Source organism: Quercus suber, unplaced genomic scaffold (assembly GCF_002906115.3).
Source record: "Quercus suber isolate HL8 unplaced genomic scaffold, Cork oak 2.0 scaffold_217, whole genome shotgun sequence".
In the NCBI taxonomy this organism is placed as follows: Eukaryota; Viridiplantae; Streptophyta; class Magnoliopsida; order Fagales; family Fagaceae; genus Quercus; species Quercus suber.
Genome location: NW_027069675.1, coordinates 340,757 through 359,454, shown reverse-complemented (window position 1 = coordinate 359,454; position 18,698 = coordinate 340,757). Strand labels below are relative to the sequence as shown.

General features: G+C 32.9%; 1 protein-coding gene across 1 annotated transcript; it reads left to right on the top strand.

Annotated features, from left to right (window-relative positions):
• The first annotated feature begins 268 nt into the window (after positions 1-268).
• On the top strand, positions 269-8,228 carry LOC112029907 (putative potassium transporter 12). The gene is made up of 9 exons (XM_024062591.2): positions 269-598; positions 2,025-2,253; positions 2,346-2,594; positions 3,869-3,919; positions 4,411-4,671; positions 5,764-5,816; positions 5,917-6,031; positions 6,166-6,420; positions 6,910-8,228. The coding sequence occupies exons 1-9, from the start codon at positions 335-337 to the stop codon at positions 7,956-7,958; spliced, it is 2,526 nt and encodes an 841-aa protein (XP_023918359.2). The 5' UTR covers positions 269-334; the 3' UTR covers positions 7,959-8,228.
• Positions 8,229-18,698: the final 10,470 nt, after the last annotated feature.

Sequence of the window (18,698 nt, the reverse complement as noted above, 5' to 3'; positions counted from 1 at the left end):
GTTCAGTGCTTAGGAGTTAGAACTTAGAACTATGGTTGTCTCTATGTCCCAAACAGCCAACAGCCAGAAATTGTGAGACACAATTCATTTGAATAAACAATGAGAGGTTGCAGCAATTTGCTTGCAAATTTGTGCATCAATAGCAAATTTTTGTTTAGGTTTTATAAGAAAATCTTTTAAAGTTTACTAGTTCTGTGGATTAGTACTGAAGGGTCTTCGTGAACTTGGTTCACCTATAGCAAAAAAAAAAAAAAAAAAAAAAGTACAAAAGCTGTGATTTTTGAAGTGTTTTTGTACAAAAGCTGTGATTTTGGGAGGTGGGATTGGTGGAAATATGGAAGAACATGATGGGATTGAAGAGAGCAGTGTGAGGTTAACGGGTAGCAGTGTTAGTGGTGGTGGTGGTGGCAGTGACTCCAGGTGGGTTGATGGTAGTGAAGTGGATTCAGAGTCACCTCCATGGTCACTGCTTGATGAAAGTGAGACCAGAGAAGAGCAAGGATCTTTAAGGAGGAGGCTGGTGAAGAAGGCCAGGAGAGTGGACTCTTTTGATGTTGAAGCCATGGAGATTGCAGGAGATCATGGCCACCATACCAAGGTATCATATACTTGCTGTTGTTTCAAATTGTGTACTATCTTATTGGCAATTTGAAGAAACCTGTTTATCCATTTTTACTAAATACTGGTGCTCATTAGAAAATAATACTTGTGGCTGACTCTGTGTTGAAGATCTATAGCAGACTCCAAAATTTTGGTACTAAGGCTTGATTGTTGTTGTTGTACCTGTGCTAATTTTGTACCATATTATTGGCAATTTTGAGATACCCATTTATCCATTTTTACTTTATACTTGTGCTAATTTGAAAAGAAATAAATGTGGCCAATTCTGTGTTGAAGATCCATAGCTGACCCAAATTTTTGGTGCTAAGGGCCTAAGGGCTTTATTGTTGTTGTACTTGTGCTAATTAGTTGTGCCATGTGATATTTATGTTCAAATTCATCAACACGGTCTTACATTTTATGAAATAGGGGTAGATTATATTATGGGAGTTTGGAATAAAGTTAATGCTTTAATCAAGAAAAGTATCTTAGGAGTGATTTTCTTCCATTTTTTAAAGAAAAAAAAATCTGACTTTTCAAATTGTGTACTATCTTATTGGCAATTTGGAGAAACCTGTTATCCATTTTTACTAAAATCTGTGGTAAATTGGTAATTAGTGGTTTCATGTGATGTTTATTTTCAAATTATCAACAGGGTCTTAGATTTTATGAAATTAGGGGCAGAAAATATTATGGGACTTTGAAATTAAAATAATTGTTTAATAAAAGGAAAAGAGTGAACCTTTATGTTAAACAGTTTTATCCTTAAAGTAGGGTATTGGCATAGAGTAGTAGCCGTAAATTGAAAAGATAAACGGAGTGATTAAGTTGAGTGACCTCAAGTACCTCCTATCATCATGTTAGCAGGCTTTAACAGATTTGCTTTATGATGCACTCTGTGTTGGAGGCTTAAAAGAGTTATCTTGAAATGTGGGAGGTGTTATTATGGTCATGTCCATGTAGGGTCTGCCACAGACTAGTCACCCCCTATCCTTTTTTAGTTAAAAAAAAGAAGAAGCGAAACACTAGTTAAGTGAACATTTAGAAGATGGCAGCACTAGCAACAAGACAACTTGTATATATTAGTGAAGGTGATATACTGTTAAAATCCAGATGTAGAAAGAAACTCTTACTTTACATTTTAGCGTCCACAACTTAGGAAGTTCTCATAATTTAGTGTCTTTATCACTTCAAAATTGATATTCCATGTGAAGAGCGCAAGGCTTCAGAGGCAGTTGAGAAGGAATAAGCTTCAACAGTCCCAACTGCAAGTCTACAAGGAGAAAGCCCTCATAAATTACACGCGCACACACACACTCTCATCAATCCACAGCCAGAAATACTTGATCCTGTAACAAAGAATTTACATGTCAATGTAATGGACTGTTCCTCTTATACTAAGTCTATTGCTCGCATTGAATCAGGATATCTCCATGTGGCACACTATTGCATTAGCTTTTCAGACACTTGGTGTGGTATATGGCGACATGGGTACAAGCCCTTTATATGTCTTTGCTGTTGTGTTCAACAAGGTGCCCATCAAGTCCGATGTTGACATCTTGGGGGCTTTATCACTAGTGATGTACACAATTGCTCTTCTTCCTCTGGTAAAATATGTTTTTGTTGTACTCAAAGCCAATGATAATGGGGAAGGTAAGTGTTCTCTATTTTTAGTTACCGTCTCCTTTTATTTGCTGTCATCTGGTGGCATGTGATTGTTAATAAATTTATGGTTTCAATTGTAGGAGGGACATTTGCGCTGTACTCACTGATTTGCAGGTATGCAAATGTTAATATGCTGCCTAATCGCCAGACAGCTGATGAACAAATATCAAGTTTTCGACTCAAACTGCCCACTCCAGAGTTGGAAAGGGCTTTAAAGATAAAAGACTCGTTGGAAAAAAGATCATCCTTGAAAACGCTTCTCTTGCTAGTGGTTCTTATGGGTACTTCAATGATTATAGGAGATGGCATTCTAACCCCAGCAATATCAGGTACATTGTTGCATATATATATATATATATATATAAAGATTAGGCCTTGATACTAATATTCCTATTACTGAGGACATTCCATTAGAAATACCTAAATTCTACCAGATGTATTGTACCACTAGGTATTTCATATTGTAATTACACAGTTTGTTTAGCCCAGAAAGGATTCATGTTTTAGTCTTTTATGAAAATATGCGTTCATTAGTTTTGAATTAAATAAAAAGAGTCAAGATAAGAAGTAGTTCCATATTTTACAAAATTTGACAAACCCAAAAAAAAAAAAAGAAGAAGAAAAAAGGCTATCTCTCTTGTGCACCTCACCCAAGGTTCACTTCGCTAGGTCAATTCATGCTTTGATGCCTTCCCCGCTTACTATTTACAGTTAGCATTTATTTATTTATTTATTTTTTAAATAAGCCCCCACAATAGTGAATTATCTTCTGCTGGGTCTTTACTTCTGCATACCAGGGTTTGGTCCTTTCACCATTCTACCTATGTGATGAAATCTGTGTCTGTAGTTTTGTTTGCTGAGCTGTGCCAATCTCCTCTGCTTTGGAATTATCTATATATCGTAAAGTTTTTCCACCTACCCAACTCATCAGCCTAGGGTCTCTTTGCTTGCAGACAAAGTCATGCATGTATAATTGTGTTCTTATAATCTATTTAGGATTGCATTGACGCTGCCACTTCTATCCTAGTTGTATATTCTATAGGCTTGAAAATATGAAGATAAGCAGATGCTTGCCTGGAGTGAGTTGGTTGCATATTTTTCTGATATTGCTAAACTCCTTGCCCATAGTTATCTTACTTTTAGCTTCCATTTTTTGTTTCATGGGCAAAGAATGTTTGCTCCTTCAGAAGGGGCAGAAAACTTGCCTTAAAGGGGTGCAGAGCTATCTATTTGGAGATAACATATTTGGTGCTGTAGGGACAAAGGTTTCTTGACTTGATTGAGTTAACCAATATCTCTTTCATCTAGCATTATATATGTTTGAAACTGGAATATCCATACTAGAACCTTGCAACAATGGGCCTTGTTATATTTTATATGAGACATGTACTAACCATGATTAGCAGCCAGTGTTCCTTATAGCTGGAACAGAGACTTTCTTGACTTGTCCAAGTCGATTATTGGCACTTTCTATTCACTGTCTTATTCTTTGAAGTGAAATATCCTTATACTACATTCCTCAATTTGCAATAATTTGTGCTATCACTTTTGATAGGTGACATTAACTGCCTGAGGTTACACTAATGTATATTTCTTGTTGCAGTGATGTCTGCTGTGAGTGGTCTGGAGGATGAAATAGAAGGAATTAGTACAGGTGGGTATCTTTGTTTTCACTTTAAGTATTTAAGATTTGTTTATTACCAGGATTTCAAGTGAAAGAACTGAGAGCAGGTCTGTTGTGTGATTCTGAGTTTTTATGTTTCCTTATGATATCTCATCAATCATAAAGAACTTTCTAAATGCATCAATTTTTTGGAGGAGATTGATTTGTTGGACATTTTTCCTTGGAGCAGCATGACTTCGACAGTGACGTCTTTTGTTATATCTCTTTAAGATATAAATTTGATGCCTGTCAACATGGATCATTTAGCGACCACACTGCATTAAGCTGGACTGCCTGAACAATCTAATTAGTCACCGCATTACATGATACAGCTTTAAGACTAATTAGCGTTTGCATTTTGAACCATCTGATTGATGCATTTTTTTTTTCTATAGACTATAGCTAATGAAGAGATGTGGGTGACAGACCAATATTAGCATTTTGAACAGGATAGTTTATAATCTGATTGATTTCTTTTTCAGGTGCTGTAGTTGTTATTTCAATCGTGATCCTTGTGTGTTTGTTTAGCATACAGCAGTTTGGGACTGGTAAAGTTGGTTTCCTGTTTTCTCCTGTACTTGCTTTGTGGTTCTTTTCTCTGGGATCTATTGGAATTTACAATATAGTCAAGTATGATATTACCATTGTAAGGGCATTCAACCCAGTTTATATCTATTTATTCTTCAAGAACAACAGCACAGATGCATGGTCAGCTCTTGGTGGTTGTGTTCTATGCATTACAGGTACATCTCACCTTCATATCCTTCACTAAACTGGAAAAAATTTATTGATATCTGTGCCAACCAGCAGAGATTTTCAGATCCCCCCTAATATAGATAAGATTCTACCTATTTGTTTTTGAAATATCCTAACCTCATCAGCTGCATGTTTTTTTTTTTTAAAATACCCAAGTGTTTCTATAGAAGTGGAAACCCTGAAATCATTGCATCACCCAAAATCTTAGGTTTAAATGTTCCATTTAACTCAAGTTTGATAGGATGTAAATGTTAAGGACCTTGTATAACTACTGTGACAAACAGAACTGGTAATTAAGTCAAACAATCTGATGGCTGTATCATATTTTTTTTAGGAGAGGGGTGGGGGGGAGGGCTTTAAAATTTAGTATTTTGTGCATCTCTGGTTTTCTGTTTATCTCTCACACTGCCCCCACTACAAGGCAGGATGGGGCAGGGGGAAGGGCTTACAATTTTGCTCAACTCTAGCATGGAGCAAGATCAGGATAAGTAGATATCTATGATTCTATGGCTGGGAGGGCGGGGTGAGGTATCCATCCTGGCCTGTCCTGCTCTGCCCCATTGCCATTTCTTGGCTATGATGCCTAAAGTTCATAATAGTTGGTGTGGGTGCATTTTTGCGCTAGGCCAAGGGTGTCCGTTGTAACCTTAGGCATTTTTGCGATCCCACATCGAAGAAAACTCCCTCCCCCCTCTGCCTTATAAGCATGAGCTGAAGAGAAAGGAGTACCACTAGTTCCACAGTTGGTTTGACCTAAACTGGAGGGGTATTTTATTTTGTAAGTTAAAAACCTATCTCACCGAGGGCTTTCTGAGATGATCTGCTGGCTAATAAGTATGCTGAATTATTTTTCTTTTCTTGATAGGTTTTTTCACCTAATTTAGTGGTTTTAATGTGCTGGTAGATATCATGAAAGAATAAGCCTTTTCTGGAAATTGTTAATGAACTTTTAATAAATCCAACGAATGATAGCTTCCATGTCAGAATGAGAAATGGCCTTTTGTTCTTCCTTTTTTCAATTTGTCCCATAAACTTGCAGAAAGGGGCCTCTTTGTTGACATTTCTTGTTGTTGTTGCAGGAGCGGAAGCAATGTTTGCTGATCTAGGCCATTTTTCTGTACGAGCCATACAGGTATGTTTCTGCACTACCTCAATTTTATTTCTTCCTTGAATAACTTCATGGATTTGCTTAAATGGAAGGTTATTGTAATTAACCCATACTACTTACACAGATTGCCTTTACTTGTGTGGTGTTTCCCTGTCTTCTCTTGGCTTACATGGGCCAAGCTGCTTATGTGATGAAATCGCCTAAATCTGTAGGAAGTATATTCTATGCCTCTGTGCCAGGTGACACTTTCTAATGACATGGCTTCTTATATTTGTCCAAATTACCGTAATATTTTATGTTATATTCAAGAGAAACGTGTTTATATTTTGCACTCATATTGACACTTCTGCTCTTGGAACTTGGGAACAAACAGATGCTATATTCTGGCCAGTTTTTGTCTTAGCAACCCTTGCTGCCATGATTGCCAGCCAAGCAATGATATCTGCTACATTTTCATGCGTAAAGCAATCAATGGCTCTCGGATGCTTTCCAAGGCTGAAGATAGTTCACACATCAAAAAAGCGAATGGGTCAAATTTACATCCCTGTAATGAATTGGTTTTTAATGATCATGTGCATAGTTGTAGTTGCTATCTTTCAGGGCACCACAGATATCGCCAATGCATATGGTTAAGTATCTTCCTCCTCCTCTTCTTCCTGAGAAGTGTCTTTTAAGAAAATATTAGAAGGTTTTATACAGAAGTTCTACACTGCATTATGCCTTTTCAATCGATTTACATATTCTAATGTTTTTCATCCAATATATTGTGAAAATAATCCGTGTATGTTTGAGACCTGGAGGTCAGTAGTTATTGCTGGAATTACAGCATATGCTTATCTTTTCACTCTGCACGTGATGCTTCACTGCTAGACACACTCTTTTCGTTTCCTCAATAAATCATGTCATTTTGTGTTGACCTTTCCATGGTACTAAATGGCTGAATTACATATAGGTTGATGGTGGCAAATAATCCCTTGAATCCCAAAGTCCTTGATCTACCATTGGACAGGACCATTAATGTTTATCTATTAACAACATAGGGAATTTTTAGTTCACACATACGAACACTATCCTGTGGAAGTAATGTCTACTAAAACCATTCAATTTGTTCTTGCAGGCATAGCTGAAGTTGGTGTCATGATTGTGAGCACCTCCTTGGTTACACTTGTAATGCTTCTAATCTGGCAGAAGAACCTGTTTTTGGCTCTGTGTTTCCCACTTGTTTTTGGATCAGTAGAGTTCATCTACTTGTTAGCTGTGCTATCTAAAATCAAACAGGGTGGTTGGCTTCCACTTGTTTTTGCTACTTGCTTCCTCTGTGTGATGTACATTTGGAACTATGGGAGTGTGTTGAAATACCGGCGTGAAGTCAGGGAGAAGATATCCATGGACTTCATGCTTGAACTAGGTTCAACCCTTGGGACTGTAAGAATCCCAGGAATTGGATTGCTTTACAATGAGCTTGTCCAGGGGATTCCCTCCATCTTTGGGCAGTTCTTACTGAGCCTTCCAGCTATCCACTCTACAATAGTGTTTGTTTGCATTAAATATGTCCCAATCCCAGTGGTTCCTCAAGAGGAAAGGTTTTTGTTTCGAAGAGTTTGCCCAAAAGACTACCATATGTTCCGTTGTGTTGCTCGATACGGTTACAAAGATGTCCGGAAGGAAGACCATCATGCATTTGAGCAACTTTTGGTTGAAAGCCTAGAGAAATTCTTAAGAAGGGAGGCTCAAGATCTTGCATTGGAGAGCAATTTAAATGAGTTGGAGTTTGATAGTGTTTCAGTGAGGTCAGGGGATTCTGGAGCCCCTGGTGTTGATGGGAATGATGAGCTTAGGATTCCATTGATGCAGGATCGAAGATTGGAAGAAACAGGAACTTCTATCTCAGAAGTTTCCTCAGCATTGCTATCAAGTGTCATGTCACAGGATGAAGACCCAAGTCTGGAGTATGAGCTTTCAGCTCTTCGAGAGGCAATGGATTCTGGATTTACTTATATGCTGGCCCACGGAGATGTGAAGGCAAAGAAAAACTCATTTTTCATTAAGAAATTGGTTATAAATTACTTCTATGGATTCATGAGGAGGAACTGTAGAGCAGGTACTGCAAACATGAGAACACCTCACATGAATATCATTCGAGTGGGAATGACATATATGGTGTAATCTGTTTGTCATGTTTTAGAAACTGCCTTATTCAATGACTTTGTACCCCATTGCTATCTCTATGCTGGAACCTTGATAAAGTTTTTTGAAACAAAACTAGGAATGATAAAATCTTACCATGGTATTGGCTTCCTGTTGTAACTTCGAGAATCCATTATAGGTTTCTTTTGTCTTCAATGCACATTCTCTTCTATCTTCTCTTACCCATTCTGTGATGTTTGATGTCAAGAATATATTGGTACAAGAATGCTAGAAGTTCTATTCTTATCAGATCTCTTTTTTGCCTTTGGATATTTCCATTTACTGTCTTGAGTCTTAGTTGTTACTTGTTAGTGCTTTGTTGTGGTAATGTTGTTTTGATTGCTGGTTTGGTTTGGTTTGGTTTGGTTTGGTTGTATGGTATTGCATTGCTCTGGTATTTTTTTCTGGATTGTTGTACCTTTTTTTTTGTACTTAATATTCCCTTGCTATTAATAATATTTATATATCTCTCTCTCTCTCTCTCACACACACACACACACACATATCACATGCAGTAAATGTATTCCTATTATCTGGGGATTATACTGAACATTTGCCTAACATGGAGTGAGAGCACACTAAAACGAAAAGCCCGTGCTTATCTTTTGTGCTTCACCTTAGCTTTGAACATTTGCACCAACTCATATAAAATAGCATAAAGTTCAAAATATGGCTAATGAAGCCCAAAAATCATTCAATTTTAGATCATGAACCATTTGTGCAAAATGAGATTTTGTTATGATAATTGTGTAAATGTACAAGTCATTGTAGCTTATTCAAAACAAATTTGTATTATTTCTTTGCGCTTCTCGAGAGTGAAGAAAGAGAGTGAATGGTAGTTGTTGTGTGCGAAGGGAAAGAGATGAATAAAAAAATTAAGAAAATTTTGATATTTTAATGAAATGGAGTATATAATAGATAATCAGATGTAAATGTTTTAAAAAATGATTAGTTAAAATATAAAGAAAAGAAGGTTTTTATTCTGAAATAAATAATAATTTTTGCATAAATTGATATGAATGTTAAAAACTTTTTATTCCATTTTCAAACATTTTGGACTTTGGTTTAGAATGGTTGAGATTATTTTCACACAACAAACTCAAAATAAGCTGATCCAAATGCATACTTACATATCTCCAACTTCACAGTTGTGTAGTAACTTGTAAATAGTAAGCTTCTCCAGTATGGAACAAGTCATGCTCAGGGTTATTCATCAGAAAAAGAAAAAGAAAATCATGCACATTGTTTATTGCACTATCTCTCTCTTGCTAGTGGTGCTGGCAATTACATTTCTTTACCACCACATATTAGTTGTTGGGCTAATTTTGGATGCTTTTCTTTTAGCAAGAAATGCAAAAGCAGCAGCAACCTTTTTGACTTTATTTCCTTTCAAAGACTTTGATTCTTTTAAATTATCAGCATTTAAAAAAAAAGAAAAAAAAGAAGACATTTGCTTTAAGATGTATGCTACTGGGGAGATTCCTTATGTCCTAGTCATAAACTTACCATTCATATTAGGCCCTGAAAAGGGGGAAAAAAATGTTGCATGTTACTATCAGATATCTTTTGTTAAAGTTTGCGTCTTCCATTTCATGATTGAAAATTCAATGCAACATTTCATTTTACCAGCAAAATATACTAGTACTATGGGAGGCTAGTAGTGGTGCCTTATTATTATTATTATTTTTTTTTTCTTTTGTTAAATTTATACCCCATTCTCTCTCTCTCTCTCTCATTGCTTCACTCTTTTCGTTCCTATGCTTGCTTACTTGTTTATCTTCTTGTAATTTGACTAATTTCTTCTCTCCTCTACGCTATAAAGTATAAACATGGTTATGTTTTCTACTTAAATTTATAGACCCCTTCTTTTTTCTTTTTCCTTTTCTTCTTCTTCTTTTAGTTTTTCTACATCTAATTATACGGCTAATGCGGGCTTTTTATTTATTTTTTATTTTTTTTATACTATAAATTCTTGTTTTTTCCTGATTCTTAATAATTTCATGATTTATGACTAATGTTGTTCTTTCCATAAATTACTTAGAGGGTATATATAAGAATTATTGGGGCTAGAGTTAGGTATACGTGGGATTACAAAATAATTAAGTCTCTTGGGCCATTTCACATAATTAACTAAATAACCCAACATCCTTAACAAAAGTATTGTTAGTAATGAGGTTAAGTGAAAATGATGTTACTCTAATCACAATTTGTCAAGTCAACCGTTTTGAAAAAATATTGTAAATTTTTTTCTTGTCAGCATCTTATATGTGGTTGTGTTTCTAATAACTTCTATGCCTGCAAAATTTTGGTAGATTAGATTCAAAAGAGGATTTAGGTTTTGGCTGGACTGGTTAATATATGATCAGATGGGAACTGTCAATGAATAAACCTTTGCTTAATCACATGAGCATTATAGGTAAAAAAAAAATGTTGCATCTTGTGAAAAACTCCAATAAAAATTTGTAAAAGTAAGCACAGAAACAGAGTTTTGGAACTGTCTCATGCTCCATAGTTATCAAACGAAAATAATACTCACTATTTTTTCCAACTTTCCTCAAGGAAAAATTTAAATGTAAATATTAACAAAAATTACCTGACTAGAAAACGTAAGGCAGGGGCATTTCCAATTTGGAACTAGCACAACTACCACAAGGTTTCTCTCTCAAAATGACATTTAAATAGTAAACTAAAATTGCTTTTTGACATCCCAACTCCCATTAAAGAATGACAAAGGAGATTCTTTAATAATTAGAGACGGATCACGTGGAGTTGGGTTAGGACTTAGGACTTAGAACTTAGGGGTATTTTTCAACCCAACCTGAAATTCTTAGGTCAAGAAATATCTAACCCAATCTAATCCAAAATAACTCTAAAAACCAATCCAAAGTTGACATAAAAAATTGATTTTCATTCAACTATTTAAATTCACAATTCAATAAATGATTACAATTTTCACAATTGAACCTGGTATTTCAAATTTATCAAAACTCAGTTTCAAAATACCAAAATAAATCAAACTAACAATCTTTTTTAAAAAAAAATTGCTGATAACATAAGTTGGATCAAGTTAACTAGGTTGCAAATTTTGTCAAATGAAAAAAAAAAAAAAAAAAAAAAAAAAAAAAAAAAAAAAAAAAACTCAATTCATTAACCTACAGAAAATCAACTCATAATGTTGGGGTCAAATTTGTGAAGTTGGTAGGTTGAGTGTACGCTCCTAAGTTGATAATAATAATAATAAAATTTTCTTGTACAATTATGAATGAAGACTATTTTTCCAAAATGGGCAATTTACTTCCAAAATTAAGGTTGGGTGACCCATAAGAATGGGTTAAGGTGGAGTGGGCCCAGCCCACGAACCAAAGAAAGATGGGACTTCTCGAGTTACAAAGAGAATGAAGGAATTGGTGTGGTGAGGTGCCACTAAAGAGTACGATATGTGTCATGGAGCGCCGTCACAATGTGCATACGTGTCCAAACACAAAAGGTTGGCTAATGTTTCACGTCAGTGACTCAGTCGGCACTCGTGTGGGCAAGTTTGTTATTAGGTAAGGGATTGAGACAACTACAAATACAAAGACAAATGTACTTCCTGGTTAAGGCATTCTACGCTCACGTGTTGTACACGACCCCCTACTAGTACAACGTCTTTCATAATTTATATTTTTTTATAATAATATTAATATGTGATCTATAATACATTTTCATATAAACTCATTATTAATATTGTCTTATTATTCCCCAATCATGATATATCATTTTAGGAGCGGTGCCAAGTGAGACCGAGAGAGTTCCTATGAAACTCTTGAGATGGCAAAAAATATATACATGTATAATAATTTCAAATAATTTTGTCTGGCCCTCTAAAAAAAATTTATTTAATTTTTTTAAATCCAAATGAAATAAGCTTAAATATGATATCTTGACAAATTTTAGTATTTTTAAACACAAAAATAAAAGTCTAAGATCTAAAATATGGGGTGGGGTGGGGTGGGGTGGGGTGGGGGGATAGTGGGCCAGTATCAAAAGTAAAAATTTGTTGATCTTAAACTTAATGAAAACCCATTTAGATCTTAACAAATTTGACAAAAATTACTCCTACCTTCTTTACTTTGATTTATAAATTTAATTAATCTATTCATGGAAATAAATTTATAATTTATTTGTGCTTTTGACTCAATCAATGAGTGAAGTGGTTGAATCTGAATATGCTTTTAATTTTTTATTTTGAGAGCGTGGGCCAATTAGTCAGTGAGTAGAAAATGTTAACACTAAAAGACAATTAAATAATATGTGATTATATATAAAGACAAGGCATAGGATATGGGAGTGATTGAGTGAAGATAAAAACAAATGTTAACGCAACAATTTTTTTTTTTAATACAATTATAAAGATTTATCAAAGTTGAGTTGAATTGTTAATAAAACAATTGTAAAGAATAAAGTCATAAACTAATAGATAAAAGTATTCTAAGCCATAATAATTAAAGTTTACTTAACAACAATGATTAATATGTTTATTGTATTTAGAAGCAATAATTAATATTTATATTGTATTAAGAAACAATATACCAAATTAACTTATAATTTATCTTTTGTTCTTTCACTAGTACTATGGACAAAATTGTAATAAGGAAACCACAAAAACTGCATGATTCATCTCCTACCAAAAATTTATCTTCTTATTGATCATTCTAGAAAAAAAAATTCATGGAGCCACCACTATATATATCACTTAATAATTATGACAAAAAAAAAAATCATAAAATAGAAAAGTTACATTACACAGCATGTACTTAAATAAGTTTATCAAAATGACACTCCTCATTCTCATAAAACAAATGACACTCTTCATACACTAATCATAGGAGGGTATTAAGTATTAACTTATTTGTTGCATTTAATAAATTTTAAAGGGTATATGCCATTAATTAGACCAATATTTGGGAGAGTATCATTTCGACAAATCTTGAGAGAGATTTGTGCAATTAATTAATTAATTATATGTAATAGTCGCATGCCAAATTATAATGTATGTCTCACATTCTCACTTTTTTGTATAAAACGTAGACTTGAAAATTTGGAATAAATCCCGATACCCGCATAAAAAATAAGGGTATGGGTCATAACTAGTAAGAATAACAATTAGTTTTAGTTTAATAAGTTTCTGAACTATACTTGATATGCCCCGTTTACCAAGCCTCTATAATAAAATTCAAAACTAAAATTTTAATTGACTAATTTTTATTTATTTATATTTATATAGTAAAGTTATATTTGACAAATACCAGTATTTTCCGTATTGAATCTATTATTATCGTACATTGAATAGTTTTCCCTTTACTTGACAGTTGACATGATATATTTTATTCTTAAATTACAAATTATTTGGTAGTTTAGATTAGCTTTTTTCGTTTTATCTTTTTAGCCATTTAACTTATGTACAACTTTTCATGGCTTCAATTCCTTTTTAAGTGCAATTATACTTTCGTCAGCTTTATGCAAAAAGCTATTTCAAATGCACACTTATTTTTTTTCATGTGAATTAATTTAATTTCATAATTCATGAATAACATGTGAATTTGTTTTCTTTTGTGTAATTATTGATCGCTAAACTATTAGCATTAATTCCCATACTATAACTTTAAGGATTATTTATGTATTATTCTCTTAAACAAAAGAAGATATTAGAAAAAAAAAATACTAGTTATACTGGGTTGATCATATCTATCAAAGATCGCATAAGGGTCATAGGCATAAGTAACAACCCATTTTAGTACGATAAGTTTCTGACCAATAATCACAAGGCTCAAACCCAACAAGAAGAAACCCAATCTCATTTGACCCGACCTACTTGTCGGTGCGTAATGAAACTGATCATGAGTGCTTATTGGCTTATTGCATGAAAATGGTTAGTGAAGCAAACAAGGGAGAGTGGAAGAATGCTAAAACAAGGAACCATAATAAATTAAGTTAGGCACTTAAATTTCGTATAATGGACTCATAGATGAATGAGATAGATGGGCAGAAAAAGGAAGTTGCAGCTGCATGATGAGCTCAGATGCAAGACTTGTTTTCTTCTTCATGTTTTTAACATTTAACTTCTATAGGATGCTTTTTTTTTTAGGGATAAATTCTATAGGCTGCTTAAAACAAGTGGAGGAGATCTTGAATTATTGGTTCATTGCATATATTTCAAATATTATTATGGGACTCTATTCGTTCCCTTCTCTCACATTTGCCTCATCCGAATAATTTTTGTGTGGTCCATTTGAAAAGGACAAAAACTACCCCTTTTGTCTTCCATGCAAATCATATGAAATTATCTATCTGCGTGGGAAGATATTAATTAGAGAGAGAGTACTTACAAATATTATTATGGGACTCTATTCGTTCCCTTCTCTCACATTTGCCTCATCCGAATAATTTTTGTGTGGTCCATTTGAAAAGGACAAAAACTACCCCTTTTGTCTTCCATGCAAATCATATGAAATTATCTATCTGCGTGGGAAGATATTAATTAGAGAGAGAGTACTTTTGTTTGTGTGAGAGAGATTAGATGCTAGAAATAATGCTTAATATAACCTTGATTTTCAAAGAGTGGGGCTCATCAAAAGAAACACGCAATCAATTGGTTTTTAGAACCTTAATTACGAGTATGATTAAGTTCACTCATCTACCAAAGCTTTTAGATCAATTATTTTAGTTTATTCAAATTTTTTTTTTCTTTAGGATGAAGTAATCTAGGTTTTCAAAAGTAAATGAAATTGAACACATTAACTTGTATTTTTAACCTTTTATTCTAGAAAAAATATCTCTTGCGTCAGTCTCATAAGACAAGAGAGAAGGATATAGATTATAGACATTTCGTGATCGAAAATCACTTGATCCTTTCGATGAAATAAAAGCGAGGAGTATAGATTGACCCAATAGCCCTTCAGGTTCTAGCTTCACTTGGCATTGATTACCGATCTTTAGCTTCTTTTTTTTTTCTTTTTCTTTTTTTTTGCTATCCAAAAATGAGGAAAAACTTAGGGATCACTATTTTTCTAATTTTGAACTTGTAAATCTTAACAAGTTTCATGAATTAGCTAGCGGGAAAAAAAATATATCATATGGCCAAAGGTCATTAAAATTATACGTGAATTAATAGTCACCTTTACAAATTGTCGTCGCCGTATACGTGAATTAATAGTCACCTTTACAAATTGTCGTCGCCGTAATATGGCCGATTAATTATTAAAAAAAAAAAAATTTGGTAACATCATATGTGCAAATTCATTACTAAAATATTCTCTTAAAGCAAAATTTTCTCCTCAACTAAGTAAAAGAAATAAACCGCAGCCTCTATAGGTAAGCTTGAAAATCTAGTCAAGTCTTTTAAAGTGTAAGTAGTCTTAGTTTTAATAATTATATTTTATATGCCTACATGCTCAAATGACAAAATGGATCTCAGTGAATGTTTTTACACATATATAAAATAAAAGACCATAGAAAAGTAGAAAACCCCTTCTACCCATCCTTTAAATTAATTAATTAATTAATATTGAAACATATTATATGTTGTCCCAAAAAATACTCCCTCTTTTTCTTAATAATTTCAGTACTGACTAAAATGAAGAGACTTATTTCATGCTCCCAAAAGTCAGTTTTCTACTTTTCTTCTTTGTAATTTCAATTGACTCTATTGCTTATATATAGTCAAAGCAAGGCTTGTGATCTTTTCTAATAGTTGAAATATTGATTCTCTCTTCCTCAATTTTTCTGAAAATAATTACTACGCCGGAACAAATATCTTCATTGTTCCCTAGATGTAACTCTTGGACAGTGATCGCTAAGAAATTTTACTAACCATCTTGTAGATATAAAATATCAAACATTTTAGTTTAATCTTTTATATTAAGTCGTTCAAATGACCAATTATGATTGGAATAATATTATTTTTATATGGATTAATCACTAATACCACTTTTATTAAAATCCAACCACAACAAATTACTCCAGCAATTATGAAATTTTTTATTTTTTTACACTTATTAATTATACTCTAACATGGCACTTGTCACAAGGATCCCTAATTAAGAATTGCATTATTAAATATTTTTCAGTTTCTCACGAAAAATCCTAGCGTCATGAGATGATCGACATCTATGACTGTGAATAAGAAGAAAATAGCTTCACAACCCAACTTGCGAAACTACTTTTCCCACTAGCTACCACTACTGATTTTCCTTTCTCGAATTGACAAAACACAGTCCACACTTCTTTATCACCAATTACCTAATCATGAAATAGCATCCATTGATTTTTCCACTAAGTAAAATCTAAACAGCAAGGATTTCATGCCACTTGTATAATATTAGCCAAGAAAAGTTGTACATTATATACTTGAAAGCTAGGATGCATGGACACTTTATTTGGGTGGATGATCATGTGAAGTACCCGTGTCATAACTGTAGTTTGTCTGTCGTATCACGTTATCCTTTTTTTTTTTTTTTTTTTTTTAAATTACTTATGTCATCATATCGTACCTGTACCCATATCCCTATCTGTATTTGTGCATCCTAGAGTCAAAGTCTGATGCCATACAAAAAATGTGATAATTACTAGAATTACGTAGGAAGCAAGAAGAACATTAGAAAACAAAGACAATATTAAGACCACTACTCACATACATTAGGTAGTAAGATACAAATCCCAGACTTGTGGACTAGAAACAGCAATTTATTCAATCCTCGTGGGGCATAGGTAACAGAACAAGAAAATACAGCAATAGCAAATGCTTTGAAAGTTCTCAATAATGTGATGCTCTTTGAACAAAAAAGTCATGGTCTAAAAAGCTAAAACATATTCCAGGACTTTTCGCTTGCATGTCCTTTCCCTTCTCAATACAAGTTGGCAAAGTAGCTATATGATTGATCTGCCTTTAATTACACTATATAATCAATATCAATATATCTATAAAAGCAGAGACTGTGAGAGTACATGAAGTATTGTCACATGGCACTTTAATGTTGCACTTAACAATTTTTACCTTTTTTTATTAATTCTTTTTTACTGTTACCCAATAGATCATAGTAACTTATTTTTACTATTATATAAATTTAGCACTTTTTACCTCTTTTTATTAAGTTTTTTTTACTATTACCCAGTAGATTATAATAACTTCTTTTTACTATTATATAAAATATGGGTTGTTCTTGACAATATATAAAAGTAGAGACCTCATGTGAGAGCGCATGAAGTCTTGCCACATGGCACTTTAATGTTACACTTAACAATTTTTACCTTTTTTTATTAATTCTTTTTTACTGTTACCTAATAGATCATAGTAACTTATTTTTACTATTATATAAATTTAGCATTTTTTATATCTTTTTATTAAGTTTTTTTTACTATTACCCAGTAGATTATAATAACTTCCTTTTACTATTATATAAAATATGGCATGTTCTTGACAATTAGACCAAAAGTTATTCACTATAAAATAGACTATCTTTTAAAAGTAAACCAAACCTTATGAAAAACTCAAGCCCGATTCTTACCTTACATATTTTAACCCTAGTTTAACCCTTCCCACGTGTAAATCAAAGCAAAAATTCTTACCCTCTTACAAACTCTATTCTTTCTCCCCCTCATGAAATCATGTCTTCATTTTTCCCCAATTTCAATTCAATATGCTTTTGTCTATTAATAATGTTCTATGCAATTTATGTAGAAAAATTCTCTGTCATTGACCAATGCAACAAAAATATATATAAATCTTGAGATCCCTGAAGTTGCTGAAATAATTGACAAGTGCATACTTCTAAAATTTATAATAACAAAAAAGTCTAATAAATAACATATATTATCTCACAAAATGCCATTAATTTAATATTTTCTTTAAAAAATTCAATGATAGGAATGGTCAAAAACATGATCCTATACAAGGAATACCAAAAATACACTCAAAACAATTTTCATAGAAGGATTTATCTTTAAATAATATGAAGACAATAATAAAGATAAAATGCATTGAATGAGATCCTACGATATAGGTTTGTTAATCATTTTAAATTATACTCATCATTTACGTAAATAAATATTAATACATCATATTATTTACATTAAAAAAAAGTAATACATATTAATTTCGAAGTTCATTGTAAGATGTGAACTGCTAGGGTATTGCTATAATAAGTAATATTGATACAACAATGAGTTGGTATTACATTTTGTGTGTACTTTGTGAAAGGAATGTCAAACCATAAGCAGGATTATTTTGGTGTGCAAAATGTGACATAAAAATAAAACTTTCTATCCCAAAGTTAGAGGCACTCACATTAACTACATACTTTCTAAATATTTATAATGTTTTTATCTCACTATAACTACTATATATATAAAATTACAAACTACTTCAGATACATGATATAAATTGAAGTTTTTGATGCAACTAACAAAACAAATATTGTGATATTTGATCGAGATGCCGACAAAATCCTAAATAAATCTACAAGAGATTTTGATAAAAAAAAATAAACTGAGGTACAACTTATTTAAATTATTGTCAAAAATTTATATTGGAGAAGGAATCCCACGTGATTTGAAAAAAAAAATTAGGAAAAAAATGGATTTCTCTATTTCATTTGAATGAATTCAATCTAAAGGATTGTTTTGAAAATTACATAATTGCTAAGATTTTTGATGCACTTTCAAATGATAAAAAGGTATGGA